Source organism: Pagrus pagrus (genome assembly GCF_965226575.1).
Source record: "Pagrus pagrus genome assembly, chromosome: 21".
Taxonomy (NCBI): Eukaryota; Metazoa; Chordata; class Actinopteri; order Spariformes; family Sparidae; genus Pagrus; species Pagrus pagrus.
The window spans coordinates 24496091-24512266 of NC_140208.1; the positions used below are offsets into that span (position 1 = coordinate 24496091).

General features: G+C 39.8%; 1 protein-coding gene across 4 annotated transcripts in view; it reads right to left on the reverse strand.

Moving 5' to 3' along the window:
* Window positions 1-16176, reverse strand: part of ca10a (carbonic anhydrase Xa) — a 266880-nt gene that overhangs the window by 223379 nt on the left and 27325 nt on the right. For all 4 annotated transcript variants that reach the window (XM_084342353.1, XM_084342352.1, XM_084342351.1 and 1 more), the window contains one exon: window positions 8281-8355. In XM_084342353.1, the coding sequence (XP_084198479.1) occupies window positions 8281-8355 (75 nt within the window). The remainder of the gene's footprint in view (window positions 1-8280; window positions 8356-16176) is intronic.

Here is a 16176-nt window from a genome sequence, read left to right on the forward strand (position 1 = left end):
AATCACAATACATCGCTCGGCCTGACCCGCCCTACTCTGCCTCTGATTGGCTACATCCTGCCTGTAAAGATTGACCAGAGGCGCGATGTCTCCCTCCGTAGCTAAAAAGGAGCGTTCAAGACACAGTGTGAAAAAGGGTGCTGCAGCAATGCACCATATGAGAAAAACAAAGTGTTTTTTGAAAATTAAAGTATGTAGACATATTCTACTAGGACCCCCAAATTACAGGCGTGGGTATGACAGAGGGGCAAAGTTGCTCTCATCTACGCAGTATCCCAAAAACAAAAAGACAATCTGCATGCCTATATTCAACTCAAGATAAATGACATAATTGGTTTCTCAGCAATTTTTGGTGATATACTGCTTTACAAAATACTGCTTGTATTTTGTAAATTGTCATGAAAAATGGTTCTAAATTCTCATTACTATGAATAACGAAAGGGCTTTAATTTGCAAGATATTAGCCCAATTATTGGATGTGTAACAATGACTAATAGAATTATAAGCGTCACTCACCCTGATTATATTCCACACAGACAGTGTAAGTGGGGAGTTAAACATTTTAATCCTAAATGAACACTGACAAAGTCCTCTAATATGGATCCCAGGGACAAATCGTATCAAATGGACTGAATGCTGTGGCTATAATGGCTATAATGCTTGTGTATGTGTTTGAAAGCCAGAGCAATTTCACTGTTACACCATTAGCTCCATAAAAGCATCCTTGTGTCAGTCTCTCTGAGCACTCTCATCACTCTCTGCCCTGCAGTTGCCCTCTCTCCTGCCATCCAGCTCTTCCTCTCTCCATCACCCTCCCCCCATATTCCTCCACAGCTCTGTCACAAACCCCAGGTGGGACTTAACACGGGCAAAGCCCGACTGCTCCAGCCTCTGTGCTCATGCCCATTACATCTCCCCAAGTAGGCGACTGGCAGCAGGATTATGACCATACCAAGGGACAAATGTACACAAAACGCAAGTCCATTTGGCACGCGGGGGCCAACAGAGGGGAAAGGGAGCTGGCAGTGAGAGGAAGATAGCAGGGCTGTATGGCTATAACAACTTGGGACTAACAATGTTATCTTAAGGTCTACTTACTCCTTTGTTCCAGAGCTTTAAACCTCATCATAAAGCCTTCATTAGCTGGTGTTGGCTAAATGCCTGCAGTTATAATAAAACACGGACAAGTGGTCCTAAAAGTGCTGAGAATAATGGTAAATTTGAGCAGCCACAGTTCCAAGACAACTAAATGAACTCATGTCAACTTGTGTTGATGAAGACCCTGTGGCATTGTCAAAAGCACTGGAGGAAGTAACAAGCTTACATTCTACAATACAAGACTTATGGTGTTTTCCCAGAGTGAAGCACATTTTTTGTGCATCAAGATTAAATATAAATTCATTGAATTTAAATGTAATTTACATTAATGCACCGGCAAAGGACAGGAAAGCTTTGTAGAGTATTGTGTGGGGAGGGCCAGGCAGAGTGCTGGTGAAAGCTGGCCAGCTCTGGAGGAGAGAGTAGGGGGTAGAGCCAGAACTTGTGAAAGAATAAACACCCAGAGTCACATCAGATTCTACTCTGAGAGAGCTCAGACATTACTTGTTGACTTTTGAGATTAAAAAGTGTATTCATCTTCACTCCCATTTATCAACCTGACTGCGGCGGCTTTCGTGGCAGTGACATCCATTGTCAGGTGTTTAAATACTGTAACTGCTGACTGGAGCTGGAGCGGATTTGTACTTTACTTCACAAGTGCATCTTTACAGAGGGGAGAGTCACAAAAGAAGAGAGAGAATCAGAGTTTTTGGTGAGTGCAGTAAAAACCACTTGAAATACTGCTTTCGCTAATCCCTGCTAGTTCACATTGAAAGCAAGTGATATTCAACTCTTGAAACACATGTTGGCTTTCTTTGTGAAGCTGTCAGAAAACACAGTGAGTTTGCTTCTCAGCTTATAGCTGATAACAACCATTCATCAAAAATGTGTCTACAAAAAGGTCATTTTAGTAATTTTTTTAATAGACTCAAACTCAAGACATCAATATTTCTCAAATCCTGGCTACAGCCCAGGAGCATGGCAGTAGCAGAGATAAAGACATTCAATTCAGATTCAAAACTAATAAAGAATTTACAGCAAAGTAAAGGTGGCAGGGTATAAGAAAGTATAAAATCACATTATCCAGCAGTTCTCCCCAGTACACTCTCATCTAAATACAGTGAGACCCAATTCTCCCATATTACATACTGCCATCTGCAGAAGGCAAACATTCATAAATGTGACAATTTCATTTCTTTAAGAAAAGCACATGCACACAGCCAGAGGCACTCAGAGGCCCTCCATCTGTAAATCAATCTTTCTATCTCGGCCCAGTCTATCTCCATCACATGAGGCCCTTGCTCAAATTCAGCAAACAATGAACACAGAGAAGCAACTGCAAAATGGCTCAATACCATGAATAACATTGTATTGAGATTGTAAAAACTGACAAATCTCTTTATCAGTGTAAGAGCCTGATAAAAGAACCTCATGAAAGATGTGGTATGTTTTTGTGGATTTGGAAATTTTAGTTAGATGAATATGATTAATTCACTGACCAACCAAAACATGGGTCTCACATCTCTTCTTAAATGCACAATATATCATTTCTGCCGCTAGTGGCCTCTCAGTGAAAAAAAAACAAAAAAAGATGTTTGCCGAGTGTTGTGGGGACACAGCTGCTCAGTCACATCAACCTTCAACTTTTGGGACTAAAAGTGGATTTATCTTCAACCCATTTATTAACCTGGCTGCAGCAGCGATCTGGAGAAGAAATCTTTGTCAGGTGTTTATGTTCTGTAATGTTGACTGCCAACTGGAGCTGCAGGGGAAATGTACTTTACTTCATGAACATAATGTTACAGAAAGGAGGAATGAAAAAGAGGAGAGAGATCCAAAGTCTCTGTTTAGGGCTGAATTCAGTAAGAGGTTGACCTGAATTCAAACACACAGACACACACAGCCTCGGTGCATGCAGCTGCTTGGTAGCTTCTTGTACAGCTAATGTGCAGTAAAGTAATTTGGCTGTTTGGGGTAAATAAACACTTTTTTGGTGGCGAACATCATCAAACAACCACCATTGCTGATGAAAATCTGATGTGACTCAGGCACAAATCTTCACGGAGGAGGTAATGTTTTAGTTGTATTCCCATTATCTTAGTCTCGTTAGCTGACTTCCTTATTAACTTATAGCGACAGACGACCAAATGAAATGCATTGTATTATACATATTATATCTTTAACCATACTGCAATTCCTAACATTGTCTCACTGTTGCTTTTAAAACACGCAGCACACAACAGAGCCAATGTGAGGCCTCTAAACTTTCTCTCCATAATTAAACCAACTCAAAAAGCTTGTCTCATATCAGCTATTTAGTGATACAAAACTGGGGTGAAGAAAATGAAATTCACTGAATGGCCCAGTATTTCTTTAATGATTTCCAGTAACGTTTTGTAATATTACTGTAGATAGACTAGTGTTTGTAAGAATCAATTGTGACAGGAAGATTTGGAGAGGATTCGACAGCACCTCTTCATGCTCAGCTTAAACATCAATATTAAAGTGCAAATGCAGTGTTGAACCACAACAGAGGCACTTAAGAGATGTGTTGTCTGAAATAGATGCAGGGCAGGAAATGGATCGAGCTTCATATGGCTGATACTGATCCGTGATGGATTGGCCCAACTCCCCATCCTGTAAATATATTCAGGACGAGTCTGCAGGTATTAACAGGTTCTGTTCATAATTCATCTTGTTTTTATTTTATCTGTACTTTTGTTGAATATTTATTTTTCTCTTCATATTTATGATGTTATACAGTTGTGATGGCCTGCTTGTTTCACATGGCTGATGTCATTAATACAGACTGACCTGCATCAAATAATGATGATCATACAAAATATTATTATTATATAAACAGTTGACATTCCCAAAAACAGTACTTATCATCAGTATTGGTACTATTGTTACATCAAACACTTTGGGCATTACACTGACAGATAATTAGCGAGCTTGGATGCTGGCTCTGCTTTTCCATTCTGTTTTGGACCTTTGACATTACAATAGTTAAAATAGCAGTAATAATAGTAATAGTTTAAACAGTCTTATACAACTCAGCAGGCAATTAGACAAATTATTTTTGTACTGCAACGTTGATTAAAGTTCAGTGGAATTAAAATATCATGCACCAGACACAAACTAATGAGCACGTACTTTAAATAAATCACACATGTCCTGTGTTCTTCCAATAAATTACAGTGAAATGAATGAACTAATGAACAGTTCTAAATAAATGGTTCAGTAAGACTTGTTTGCGCAGCAGAAAGAAGCATGACATATCGCATACCTTATAACCCTGACCACAGTTAAGACATGGCTGAGGAAGAAGAGGCGAGAGCAAAGGGTAAACTGATGCAGCACTAAGAGTTATACCCGACCTTTACCGAATTTAAAGGTAAATGAGAGAGTTCAGAGAGGATAAGCAATATTTCAAAGGTCAGCCGCAGTGACACCGGCCTGAGAATGAGATTACACCGGCTTTGCTAACCTTGGAGTGCAAATGTTCCAAGATGCCGGACGGCCGTTTTTGACCTCTGCCGCGAGACGTTTCGGGGAAGAGAAATGGGCCATTAACAGGTGAGAAGAGCGGAGACGGCTCAGAGCTCTGAGAGCACTACTGAACCAGAGCTGAGTGGAGCCTCACACTGAGATTATTGCTTTTCCCAGTGAGAGAGAACAATCATTGGCAATTCAATTTCTATAATATTATTTTGTCTGCCAGTCAAATACAGTCGCAACTTTTGTTAAGAACCCCTATAACTGTCAGATGATAAAATATTCAAAAACTAGACCCAGGAGCCGTCTCCTCAGTTGTTACACTGATCATTTCTAATAAGCAGTATATGAAATAGCTAAAGTGTAGATGGGGAATGTTATATAATACTCACTGTAATGAAGTACCGCTCTAAGGGAGTGTATTATTTCTCTGAAATGAACAAGTGTTGTAATACTTTTTTTGAATGTGTTCCAATGTGCATATCAGATTCTTTACAATTTTCACTAAGATCACTGTCCAAGTAGTAGAATAAGAAAATGTTCCATCAACATTATTGTTCTGTGTATCATTAAAGTGGACTTCATTTGCAGTGAAAATCCTGCCTTTCCCTTTTATGTCCCCGCTATGAAATCATGCCGGCTGTAGAACAAGGTAACTAGGGTTGGGAATTCTCAACACAGCCACGGGAGGATTGTGAATAGTGTTTAACTGCTCCAGCTGTTGTACGGCGGTTAGTAAAGCAAGTGTGCCATGGAGAACTGCTCGAAGAGATAGCTGAGATATAAACAGAGCTGCAAACCGCCAAGTGGTTGGTGCCAGAGGGAAGGACAAACTGGCACTTATTTATGTATGCCTGGACATGCAGGGAAAGCCTTAGTGTTTGCTTCAGGTAACATATGCCTGTATTCACTGTGTGTGCACCACCATACCACACTACCTCACCTACTGTGTTACATTGCATCTATGTTTTTATTTCCTGAGGCTCTTCTGCATAGTTTGAAATCTTAAGATTGATTTGGAAATGTTTCAAATATATTGTATTGTCCTAAATCACAGAGCAGGGTATAACCGAGAGGAAATTACAAAGCTATGGCTGAATGCCCAAGCTATGTGGAAGCACCTTCAGACTGGCTGGCTCTACACACTCCACAAAGACTATACTATACTAGGGCTATATTCAGTATTGCCAGATTGGTTTGATGTCTGTATTTTTTAATTGAATTTGCTCAATAACTGTTCAAAATCTGCCAAAATTGATTTTAAAAAAAGCCCACCCACAAATAGAGTGATGTAGTCTGTTAGCATTTTAGCACATCCGGCTGCCTCATCTCAAAGTCTGTGAGTTTTTTTTAAATTGGTTTTCAGTTAAATGTCTGAAATACGGTGTGTGGTTATCACAGGCTGAAGATATTTACATGTTTTGTTCTCCAACATAAAATACATCATTAAATTTCCCACAGTTTAATTATAAAGCTCCTACATGTGTTAAAAACGGCAGTTGCTAACAAGTGTCTACATGAGACTACAAAGGTTGTCTGGGACATGTCATCACAGCGAACACGGAGACTCATCTACTCACCAGTCCGCCTTTACAGGCCCACTTTAGTTACAAATTTTTTTAACTCTAGTCAGTCTGGTGGTGACAACGGCATATTGAAGTCAATGGAGAAACACATTTTTGATTTAAGTATAATATCTACAACAGCAAAAAATGAGTGGTCCATTAAGATCTTCAGAAGATCTCAAAAGTAGCAAATGTTGAACTTTGCTATTGGATGTGAATTGTGAAGTGCAGATTTGTCCAACATGGATGTTATTACAGATACAGACTTGGACTTTCACACCTAATGTGCAAGCATGCATAATTCGAAAGCAGGAAAGAATAAGATTAGATGAGGCGCAATGCTTAAAGCTTAGTAACCTAATTAAAAAGCTCCCAAAGATGCCAAGTACTTCCACCTATTTTCAATGAGCATTTTCCATTTATGCATAAAAATACCTCAATAAAAAATTCAAACACAAGGATCACTTAAATAAATGGACACTAGGCTGGGGTGGAAAAGTTATCATTAAAAGTAAAATGCAACAAAGTGAAATGAATTACTAAAGAGAGCCCCACTGGAGAGAAGACAGTGACCTTCAAAACACAACAAACACATTTTTCATTTTCATCCATTCAGTTATATGGAGTATTTTGAAACAACAGCATCTCATTGTGCCCTGCAGAGACTCAAAGGTGCGATATTTAGGAGCCACCTGTCGAATTCATACTCCAAATATAGCCCCTAAGTGCTGCTAACTGTAGATGCTAACTGTAGCTGCCATGAGCTAGTGAGCACAAACTGTGCTGTTAGCGGTCATCTCAGCTGACTCTCCCCGAACTGGGAGCTCGGGGCATGAGGGGAGTGTTGGTGTTTACTATCAGACTATCACCTCATGAAGTAAAAAATGGTTAGGGGCTGCCTTGTTAGCATTCTACCTTCAATAGATATCTCTGCAACACAATATACAGACATCTTTGACATAATGTCAAAACTCTTATTTCTTCATATTCTGTTGACAATTCTTGCATATTTCACCTTTACTGGCATACAACTGCAGAATTAAGAGCCAACATTTAACCCGATGAATCAAATTCTAATATTCGCACAGTAGTAGTGGATAGTGCATTATTTTGCAGTTTCTTTTTCTGATCTGATAGATTTTGGGTTACATTTGGATGGAACCCTGCGTCGTGATAATATTGGATTGGAAACAATATGATTTACAAAATCTTAACCTGACGCCATCTTCTGTAATATTTTCTGATATAGTTGAGATTATTTCCCTGTACGATTGCATTGTGTTACATTTCCAAGGGAATTCAGAGATGCACTCAATGACTTCCTCTTTCTTCTCTGTAGTGAAATTGGCACTCTAGCTTCAAAACCTAGCAGAAAATCAGGGCAGTGTGTGCCATTATGGTTCACACAACTGCTAGGAAGAGTTTATTGAAAGCAGTACCTTGCTTTGTGTAATTTTGCTACTTGTACATTTGGGATGACAGCAGGGTTAAAGTTCCAATTTAATGGTACGATAGGCCTTACAGTTGAGAATATTGTCGGAACCTACAAAAGTCACCTCTAAACCTTTACCTCTTGTTCTCAGAAATTCCTCACTTCCTTCCCTTCCTCACTTTGATCCATCAAGTAAAGTCAACCTTGCTGCTTCAGAATAAGCACCAACAAAATGTCCTCTGTTTCAATCTTCCTAAATGTTCTATCCATGTACAGACATTTGGCTCTCATTAGCATTGACACTACCTCAGGTAGACACACTCATACACACAGCCACCTGCAGGCTTTATCAAAAGCACCTCGGCTCAGCAGAAAAACACAATCTCCGGGAAATAATTGGCCTGACATGCAGATACACAGCAAGATGGAAAAGGTGGAACAGAACTGTGAGCTTCCGTCAATCAATCAGTGAAAGGCGTCATCTGTGTGGGAAGGGCGACAAGGTCTTGTAAGAATGAAAAAATAAAACCATTGCCATTGGCAAGGTGGCCCGATGTTATCTTGAATATGCAATAAGCTCTCACTTCAGCATCAAGCACACAGTGTGGTTGAAGTGTATGCACAAGAATCAGTATGCTGTGGGAAACCTGCATGCATCAAAGTGCTGCATACAGTTTTGAGGCTTACCTGGAACAAAGCTCCCCTGAACCACTTCTTTGTACGCCCACCATCCTTCGTGAATTTTCGGTGGATTCGGCTGTGCTGTGAGGTAAGAAGAAGAAACAGAGGAACATGCACATCAATTACTTAAATCTGAAATTCAGGCAAGAAAGCAAAAACACGGTCCTGCCGTGTCCAGACGCTCTCCGACTGAAACGCTGCGTTTTTCGTTTGTTTTTATTTTTTTTACCGCCCTCATCATTTCCAGACGCCCCGCTAACCTTCTCAGCAAGAGGCCTCTGCAAACAGACTCCCTGGAGATGGCCTCGGAGCAAACAGGCCTCCAATTCAACCCCTCGTTTCGGTCCAACTGCACACACACACACACACACACACACACACAAGCGAACTCCCCTGTACGATGCGATGACTCCCTAGGCGTTAGTATGGAAATGCGTTCTGTCATGTTGTGTGAGCTGTGGAAGAAAGCCCCAGATTAGAGCAGGGTGGTACAGTATAATTGAGGTGACTAAGTAAAGGTCTCAGTGCAGAGAAAGAGTTGTGACTGAGAATTACCCAGTGAGCCTTCGGGATATTGCTTTTTACACCTCAACTTTTTTTCTCTCCTGTTCATTCACCAAAAGCGCAAAGCGGGGATTAATCGAGGGTCTAGAGGTTGCCCTGCTTGCTTGTCTTTAATGGAAGTTGAGGTGGCCGACCAGCTCTCCTCCCTCTGCTATCCCCTCCAAACAGCCTCGCTGCAGTAACACTGAAGAGCAGGTTCAATTTCAGAGGGGTGGGCTGGCTGGACATGCTCCAGAAAAGACTATTTTCTCAGAGGGCAATCTCACTGCCACATGCTGAAAAGGGGAGAAAAAACAGCAGTTGGCCTCTGAAAAAATCCTGTTTGTCAACTTGCTTCTCAAAATGATAAATTGTTTCTCCCTTTCTGACGATAAATGAACTTGAAGTAAACACCACCTTTGATTGGAGTGCGCCTAAATCAGTTCATTGGCCAACCAAGCAGAAGCAGTGAGCCGGTCTTTCCAAACCATTAGAGGGAAAGTTGGCCCCCTGCCTGGCACTGCTGGACCCTGACAAAACTCCCCCAAACTGGAAAACAAGATCATTTAGAAAGTTTTTATCTTGTCAATTTAACACCAAGTGGAAGACTAAAAAAACTAAACCAGACTCACTGCCAGTAAAATTGCTTTCCTAAGAATGTGTTTCCTCTTTTTATTTGAAAGAACAGACTACAATTGTTAAAATTACTATGTGTAACACTCTAAACACCACAGCACAGCGATGCTTTGTGTGTAATTATTATCATAAAAAGAGACTCAGCCTGAGATGATTGGAGTCTTTATCTCTCCTTATTAGTAGAGTTGTTTTTCAAAATGAAAAACACTTCGCCCATAAACACCCTCTGCTTTCAGTGCAGACAAAGTATGTCTGCTTTATTTCAACCTGTACTCAGAAAGCAATATCTTTGCCTTGTTCCTTGGGTTACAAAGAAATCTTTATGTGCGCTGTAAAGCACTAGAGTGGATTTTGAACTATATTCATCTTTGAGGAATACACTCTGAAATGCAGGGTCATGACTCATTCACACAAAAAAATTGGCCAGATTCGGTTGATTTTAATGGATTCACTGTGAGCAGCCTCCTCATGAGGAGGAACCGAGTTTGATTTTGGTAAGATCTGACACGATTTTTTTGCAGATGACCAGAAGATCATCAAAAACATCTTGTATTACTGATCCTAAAGGGAACAAGCAAAACCCTATTCAATCTAACAATGGTCTGCCGTAAAGGGTACAGCACGTTTCTTGAAAAAAGTGATCAATAATTAATTCCCTATTACTAATTTAGAAACGCAACCACATTACACAACAGCAAAATTAATTACCTCCTGTCACTCACCAGCTCCTGAAGGTGCCTTTCAACAAACCCAAATCCCCCTGCTACTTCCAAATGCAGCATCATCCGTACGACAGAATGGGAAACAAGACAGTGTGGTTTAATGAGCTGCCAGTCTACAGTTTGGAGGTACCTAACATTAAGATCTACCTAGCCCAAGTGACTGCACACAGCACTCCAGTAGAAGCTGCAGGGCTCACTCTCACTCTGTGAACAAACCCCAGGTGAATTCTTTTTCTAGGACTACCAGTGGCCAGCTAGCCAGCTAACACAACGTATCAATTAAACAATTTTATAACTACTGGAAAACAAATTCCATGGTAGATGCTAGCAACCTCCCTACACCTCCTGTGCAAAACTAAGGATGTTACATTGAAATCTGAAACACAGCATTGGAGACTGAGCCCCATTCATTCCTACGAAAGCTGCTCAGTGGCGCATGAAGCCAAAGTGGCTCGACTTCACAGCTATAAAATTGCCTGGATCTTCCGCGCTGCGGGACTCATGGAGCGTGCGCACTAGAGACTTCTTGAACTTGAACAGAGATAAAATGATCTAATCTTGTGGCTCTTTTAGACTTTCTCAATTTTATTGGACCAAATGGCTTAATCAAATCATTTTGTGCTTATGGAAAAAAGTCTTCTTAGGCCCCAGTGCATCGCGTGATGATGTTATTACACTGTCTGGCCACTATGAAAGTTGGCTTCAAAGCCTGTCGCTCTTCCTGGGGGCTGATGCTAAACTCACATGTGACCACACCAACCAAAAGTGTTACTTTTACTCACAATTAAATTGGCCTTGGTATTTTACCGGCCATATTATTTATTTTTGTTAGTCATAAGGCGAGCCTGTGAGTCTGCACAAAGATTTGTGCTGCAAGTGGACTTAAAGCAGCTGAATAATGCTTGTTGGTATTTATACCATCAACAGGGCAAACCATCTCTGTCATGATAACAAACTGTATAGTCAGTAACAAACTGTAACAAAATGATAACCTTATTCTACCTAAACTATGACAACTATTAATAAAGTACTAAAATCGATTCAATAAAAATGAATATTTTCATAATTTCTTTGGTGTTTTTGTCATATAAAGACGCAATGATGATGCTCGGTAAAATGTGTTGCTGTCCAATGTTAAGTCTCTATTTGATCATGTGACAAGGCAGCAAGACTCTGGTTAGTTGAGGCGCAAAATCTGTCAAGACTGACAAGCTGAGCACATCTGCAAGGCAGGCCAAGAGAACAGTCATGCCACTCAAACATGAAAACAGTTGTAAGCAAGTTGAAAGGTCACTATTGAGGATTTTGCTCAACACAAGGCTTGTTGAACGCTCTTCAAATAGGTGAGTGCAAGTGCTTTTTCAAGGGGATTTGGGGTATCTGATGGGCTGCGAGCCCCTGTTTAACAGGACCTTATCATTTTGGAGACAGGTCGCTGCTGAGCACCTGTTTCATTGTGTATATGTGCTTTTGTGGGTAAACTGTGTGTGTGTGTGTGTGTGTGTGCCACTGTAGTAAATCTTTCATCAGTGTTTTAGCCACACCTTTTCATTCATAATAATCATATTTTTTTACATAAGATAATTATTTTGCCTCCTGGCTGCTTGTAAATTATATAGACTGAGTTAAGGCCTGTTGTTGACTAACCATACGTCCACAGCAGAAGAACTGTGTATAGCTGGCCAGTTTTCACAACATGGTGTTGTTGTTAAATATTGCAGCTCTCTTCTTCTTAGTCATGTGCTTTAGTCTTCAGTTTACTCTAACCTCTTGCGCCTATATTGAAAAGGAGAGTACTTGTGAGTTATTGTACTAAAAATGCCTTTTGTTAAAGTCATCGGTCATATCAGCACCACAGTGAATAGACAGCTTGTCTGCCCCCAGGCGCTGATATTGTCAAGTTTCAGCACTTTGACTGTCACAGCACTATCCATGGTTCTGATAGCTTTCTCTTTGACATACTGTTGACGTACTTTGCAAATACAATAGCCTAGGTAACCCTAAGAGTGTGTACGTGTGTGTGTGTGTGTGTGTGTGTGTGTGTGTGTGTGGCTTGTCATTACCACCTTATGCCACTGGTCTTATTTGTAATGAACTTTACTATAAAATATTACTTTTTTGTCTGCATTGCGCTATATAGCCAGTAGTTTATTTTTTGAAGCTTGTTTCCACCAAAGCTGGCTGGAGCCTACATGAGAGATCATTCTGTTTTGGCAGACCCCGTTTGGTAGAGAAATAAACAGCTGGAGGCAGCAGTGTGGATTTGTGCTTCATTCATGACAGGATGCAAGAGAAAAGTGTAAAACTGCAAACATGCATAGAGCTTAATATCCCCCCTCCAGTCCAAGTCCTGGTAAACCAGCGAACAAGCCTAGCCACCCAAAATGTCGAGAAACATAGCATTACACAGTTTTGTAACTTCATTGTAATTACTGAATTCAAATTTGATCTTACTACCAAAAAGTACTCACATTGGGTACATCGCCTTTCTCTTCATATTAATTCTGCCATCAACAAAACTAGCCAAAGCCAATGCTAACCACTGTAAGTATCTAAACAATCAAGACTCAAACACCACCTATTTCATATAGGATGCACAAACTTTTGCTGTGATGTTTTTCCTGTAACTTCTTACTTAAGGCTGCTTTTGGCTGCCGTGGTTCTCTTTTTATGGTGATTTATTGACCACTGTTGCAGTTAAACACAGCATAGCTACAATGCTGCACAGTCACATTTACATATAGCTAGCCTTACTGCTGAATAGCAAACATACTGTGATAACGGTGTACCACTTTATCAACTGCATAGTGTTTTATGAGATAAAAGCTGAGCAGTAAGAAATATAATGAGTGGTCAGAGAGGACAATAGTATACAGTGTTATTGTGTGTTTAGGGGTGGTAGTGTGTGTAAGTGAGAGCCTTTGGGATTTTAGCTACTGTAAGTAATAATATAAAGGAGATTTGGAGGCCTGTGGACATGATCCTCTTACAAGCTACTGACAACAATACAGACACAGTTCTCTCTCTCTTACTCACATACTGCACATGTGCACTGTGATAGAAACTATAATACCACTGCTTCTGTCACTGAAAAAAAAGAATGAAACAGCCTTTTTGAATTGATATACCCACTCTCCCTGTGATTTCAATCTAGCTAGAGTGAATGTGCAATAATTTTATCACCATCAGTTTTAGACAAATTCCCGCTGAGATACTACAATGATAAATTCTGTGAGGTAAATTGAACCTTTCACGATCCCCGTGGGAACAGCGAGCTGGTGCAGCAGCCGACCAGCAGCACTAATTACAACAAAATATATTACGCGGAAGGGGATATTGAAAAATGTATGAATTACTCATTTTAAGCAAGTGGTAGAAAATAAGAATGAAAATGAATGCAATATGCAGCATAGTTTTTCATTTCATGTTGTATAATAGCTTTTTTGTTTGTTTGTTTGTTTCATTATTCTAAATTTGGAGTTGGCCCTGCTGTATAAGTCCATGGCTTCTTGACTATAAAATATGTTATGACATATGAGTCTAATAAATACATTTGTTAAAATAAAATCAAGATTAAAAAGATGTAAAAACTTTGAAGGAAAAGAATATAAACATTATTGATTCCTCAGATCGGTTGATTATTCCCTTAATCCGTCTTTGAATTATCAATTAATAATCAAACATTAGTGTAAAAGCACAAGTTTAAACTAAAGGCTCACAAATATTACTTTTGGTGACTCATTTATATGTATCTTCCATCTTGTTTGCTTAAAGATCTATGCTTCATGGCTCACTTTAATTTAAGGATAGTAGGCAGTGTTCAACCCAAATCAAATAAAGACCAGTCCACAAGGCAGAAACAAGAGCACTGATTGGCCAGTTGTTATGTATTAGCCAGCCTGTTTTCTATATCTGTGGTTTGCAGAAACTTACATCTTTAGTCTGTCAAGTTGAGCAGATTTGTGTGATGTGAGCAAAACAGTTTAGATATGCATCATTTCAACACAAATGTAACTATTCAGTTCATTACTGTATATTTTTAGGTATTAAATTCTAAATAAATGTGATTAAGCATGACAAATTGTGGGGGCACACTACAGTCACACTACACATAATCACGTAGGTTCCTGTCATTGCTGGGTATGAAGTGATCGCAACTGGAAGCCAATAGATGGGATGTTATCACTTCCTGTGGCTCATCAGAGGAGAGCGAGAGAAGAGAAGCAGCATAACAAGCACTGTCCTATTTCTCACAATGTCTGGCTGTGGCCCCAAAACACACTTCCTGACATCAGCAGAAAGGAAATGCCTCCGATCTATAAAGGGAAATGCAGAAGAGACGCTGCAGGTGGTGGGATAAGGGAGGAGGAGGAGTTGATGGATCGCCATTTTCCATTTTATTGGGTCCCAGAGCTGTTTAGATAGACAGTATAGACACAGTACAATAAAGGTATGATGTTTAAATCATCAATTAAGTAGTGTGTGAGGTAGGAGATGAATGGTTGCTGCACAGATAAGCTTCCAACAGTGACATGAGCTATGTGCATGATGCTGCATTCAGCCAGTAAAAACACACACGTGGTAAAGTTCTTCCCTTTGAGTCAACTCTGAATGGACCTCAGTGTTGTTGGGATATATCACTCTCAAGATCATTTTCAGTTCATCATTGAGTCACAATGGACATTTGTACCAAAGTTGAAGAAATTCCCTCAAAGTGTTCTTAAGATATTGCCTTCATAAGAATGGGAAGGACAGATGTATATATGTACATATGAATCTGTGTTTATGAGCCACAAATAAAAAAAATACAACCCAGCTTGAATAAATGTATACTGCATATATAGCTTTAATTGCGAATCACTCATCCTATAAAGCCTATAAATTTAAAAGATAAAAATGAACTGAAAAGCTGGACGTCTGACTTTTCAGTTCAGTTTTCACTGTGCATTTGTAGATCACAGGCTGTGAATGGAGACTTAAAACCAGGAGCTTTCATAAAGCAAATGTTATTAGGTTAGGTTTTATATTTGCTAAAATTGGTTGTTATTTGTTAATGGATTAGAAAATGTTTTTGGGGACACTCTAAATGTGGCCTGGGACCCAGAAGGATTTGCCAAGCTCATATTTTATTTACTCTGGCAGGTCTGTCTGGCCCTTTTTCGGTTAGACAGATTTCAACCCATCCAGGCTTGCGTCTGGCCAATCACAACCGTTTATGTAATATATGGGGCAGGTTTCATACCATGACTGACAGAGGAGGTCACCAGCCCACATTTGAAAAGTTATAGTATGTCACACATTTTGCTGCTCTGATTGGTTGTTGGTCCAGTCTGCATGTCTGTCCACGCTCATGAAACTATCAAAGTAGATAGTACCCATCACATTTGAATCAAGATTCCATTTGTCACATTAAATGTTTTCAGGAACACATTTCATTGTACTGTATTTTGAGAAAGTTGATGATAAGGCCAACATTTGTATCTGAAAACAGACCAATACTTCCATTGTGTCACTTAGCACTACATCACATTTCATTACTCTGATCGGTTGTAGGTCCATAAAATTGGATCCAGAGGCATTTTGGTATGCTCCCATTGATAACACCCCTTGGCAATCAAAAATGAATTAAAAGGGACCAGACTAAAATGCAGTTGCGATGCCAAGCAACAATAAATGACTCATTAATAGTAAGATATATTGGTAAATATGATACACAATATAAAACACAGTTGATGCATTTAGAGTGTTGGCACAGTGAGATGCCAGGCTGTGTGTGAAAAGTACAAATAGTCTACTTCTCAGCTGTAGAACATGATGTATCTAGACTTATATAGGATATAGTTTTACAGTTTATTTTCATGTGTTATTTTAGTTTGGATGCAAGGACACACCCCTTGGAGTGATGGTATCCCCACTGCTCTGCACACTAAATACTTTCCCTGTGGACTCTTGAAAGCCTTGTTCAACCCAGTTACACAAATGCATGGCCAAGTAATCTGGT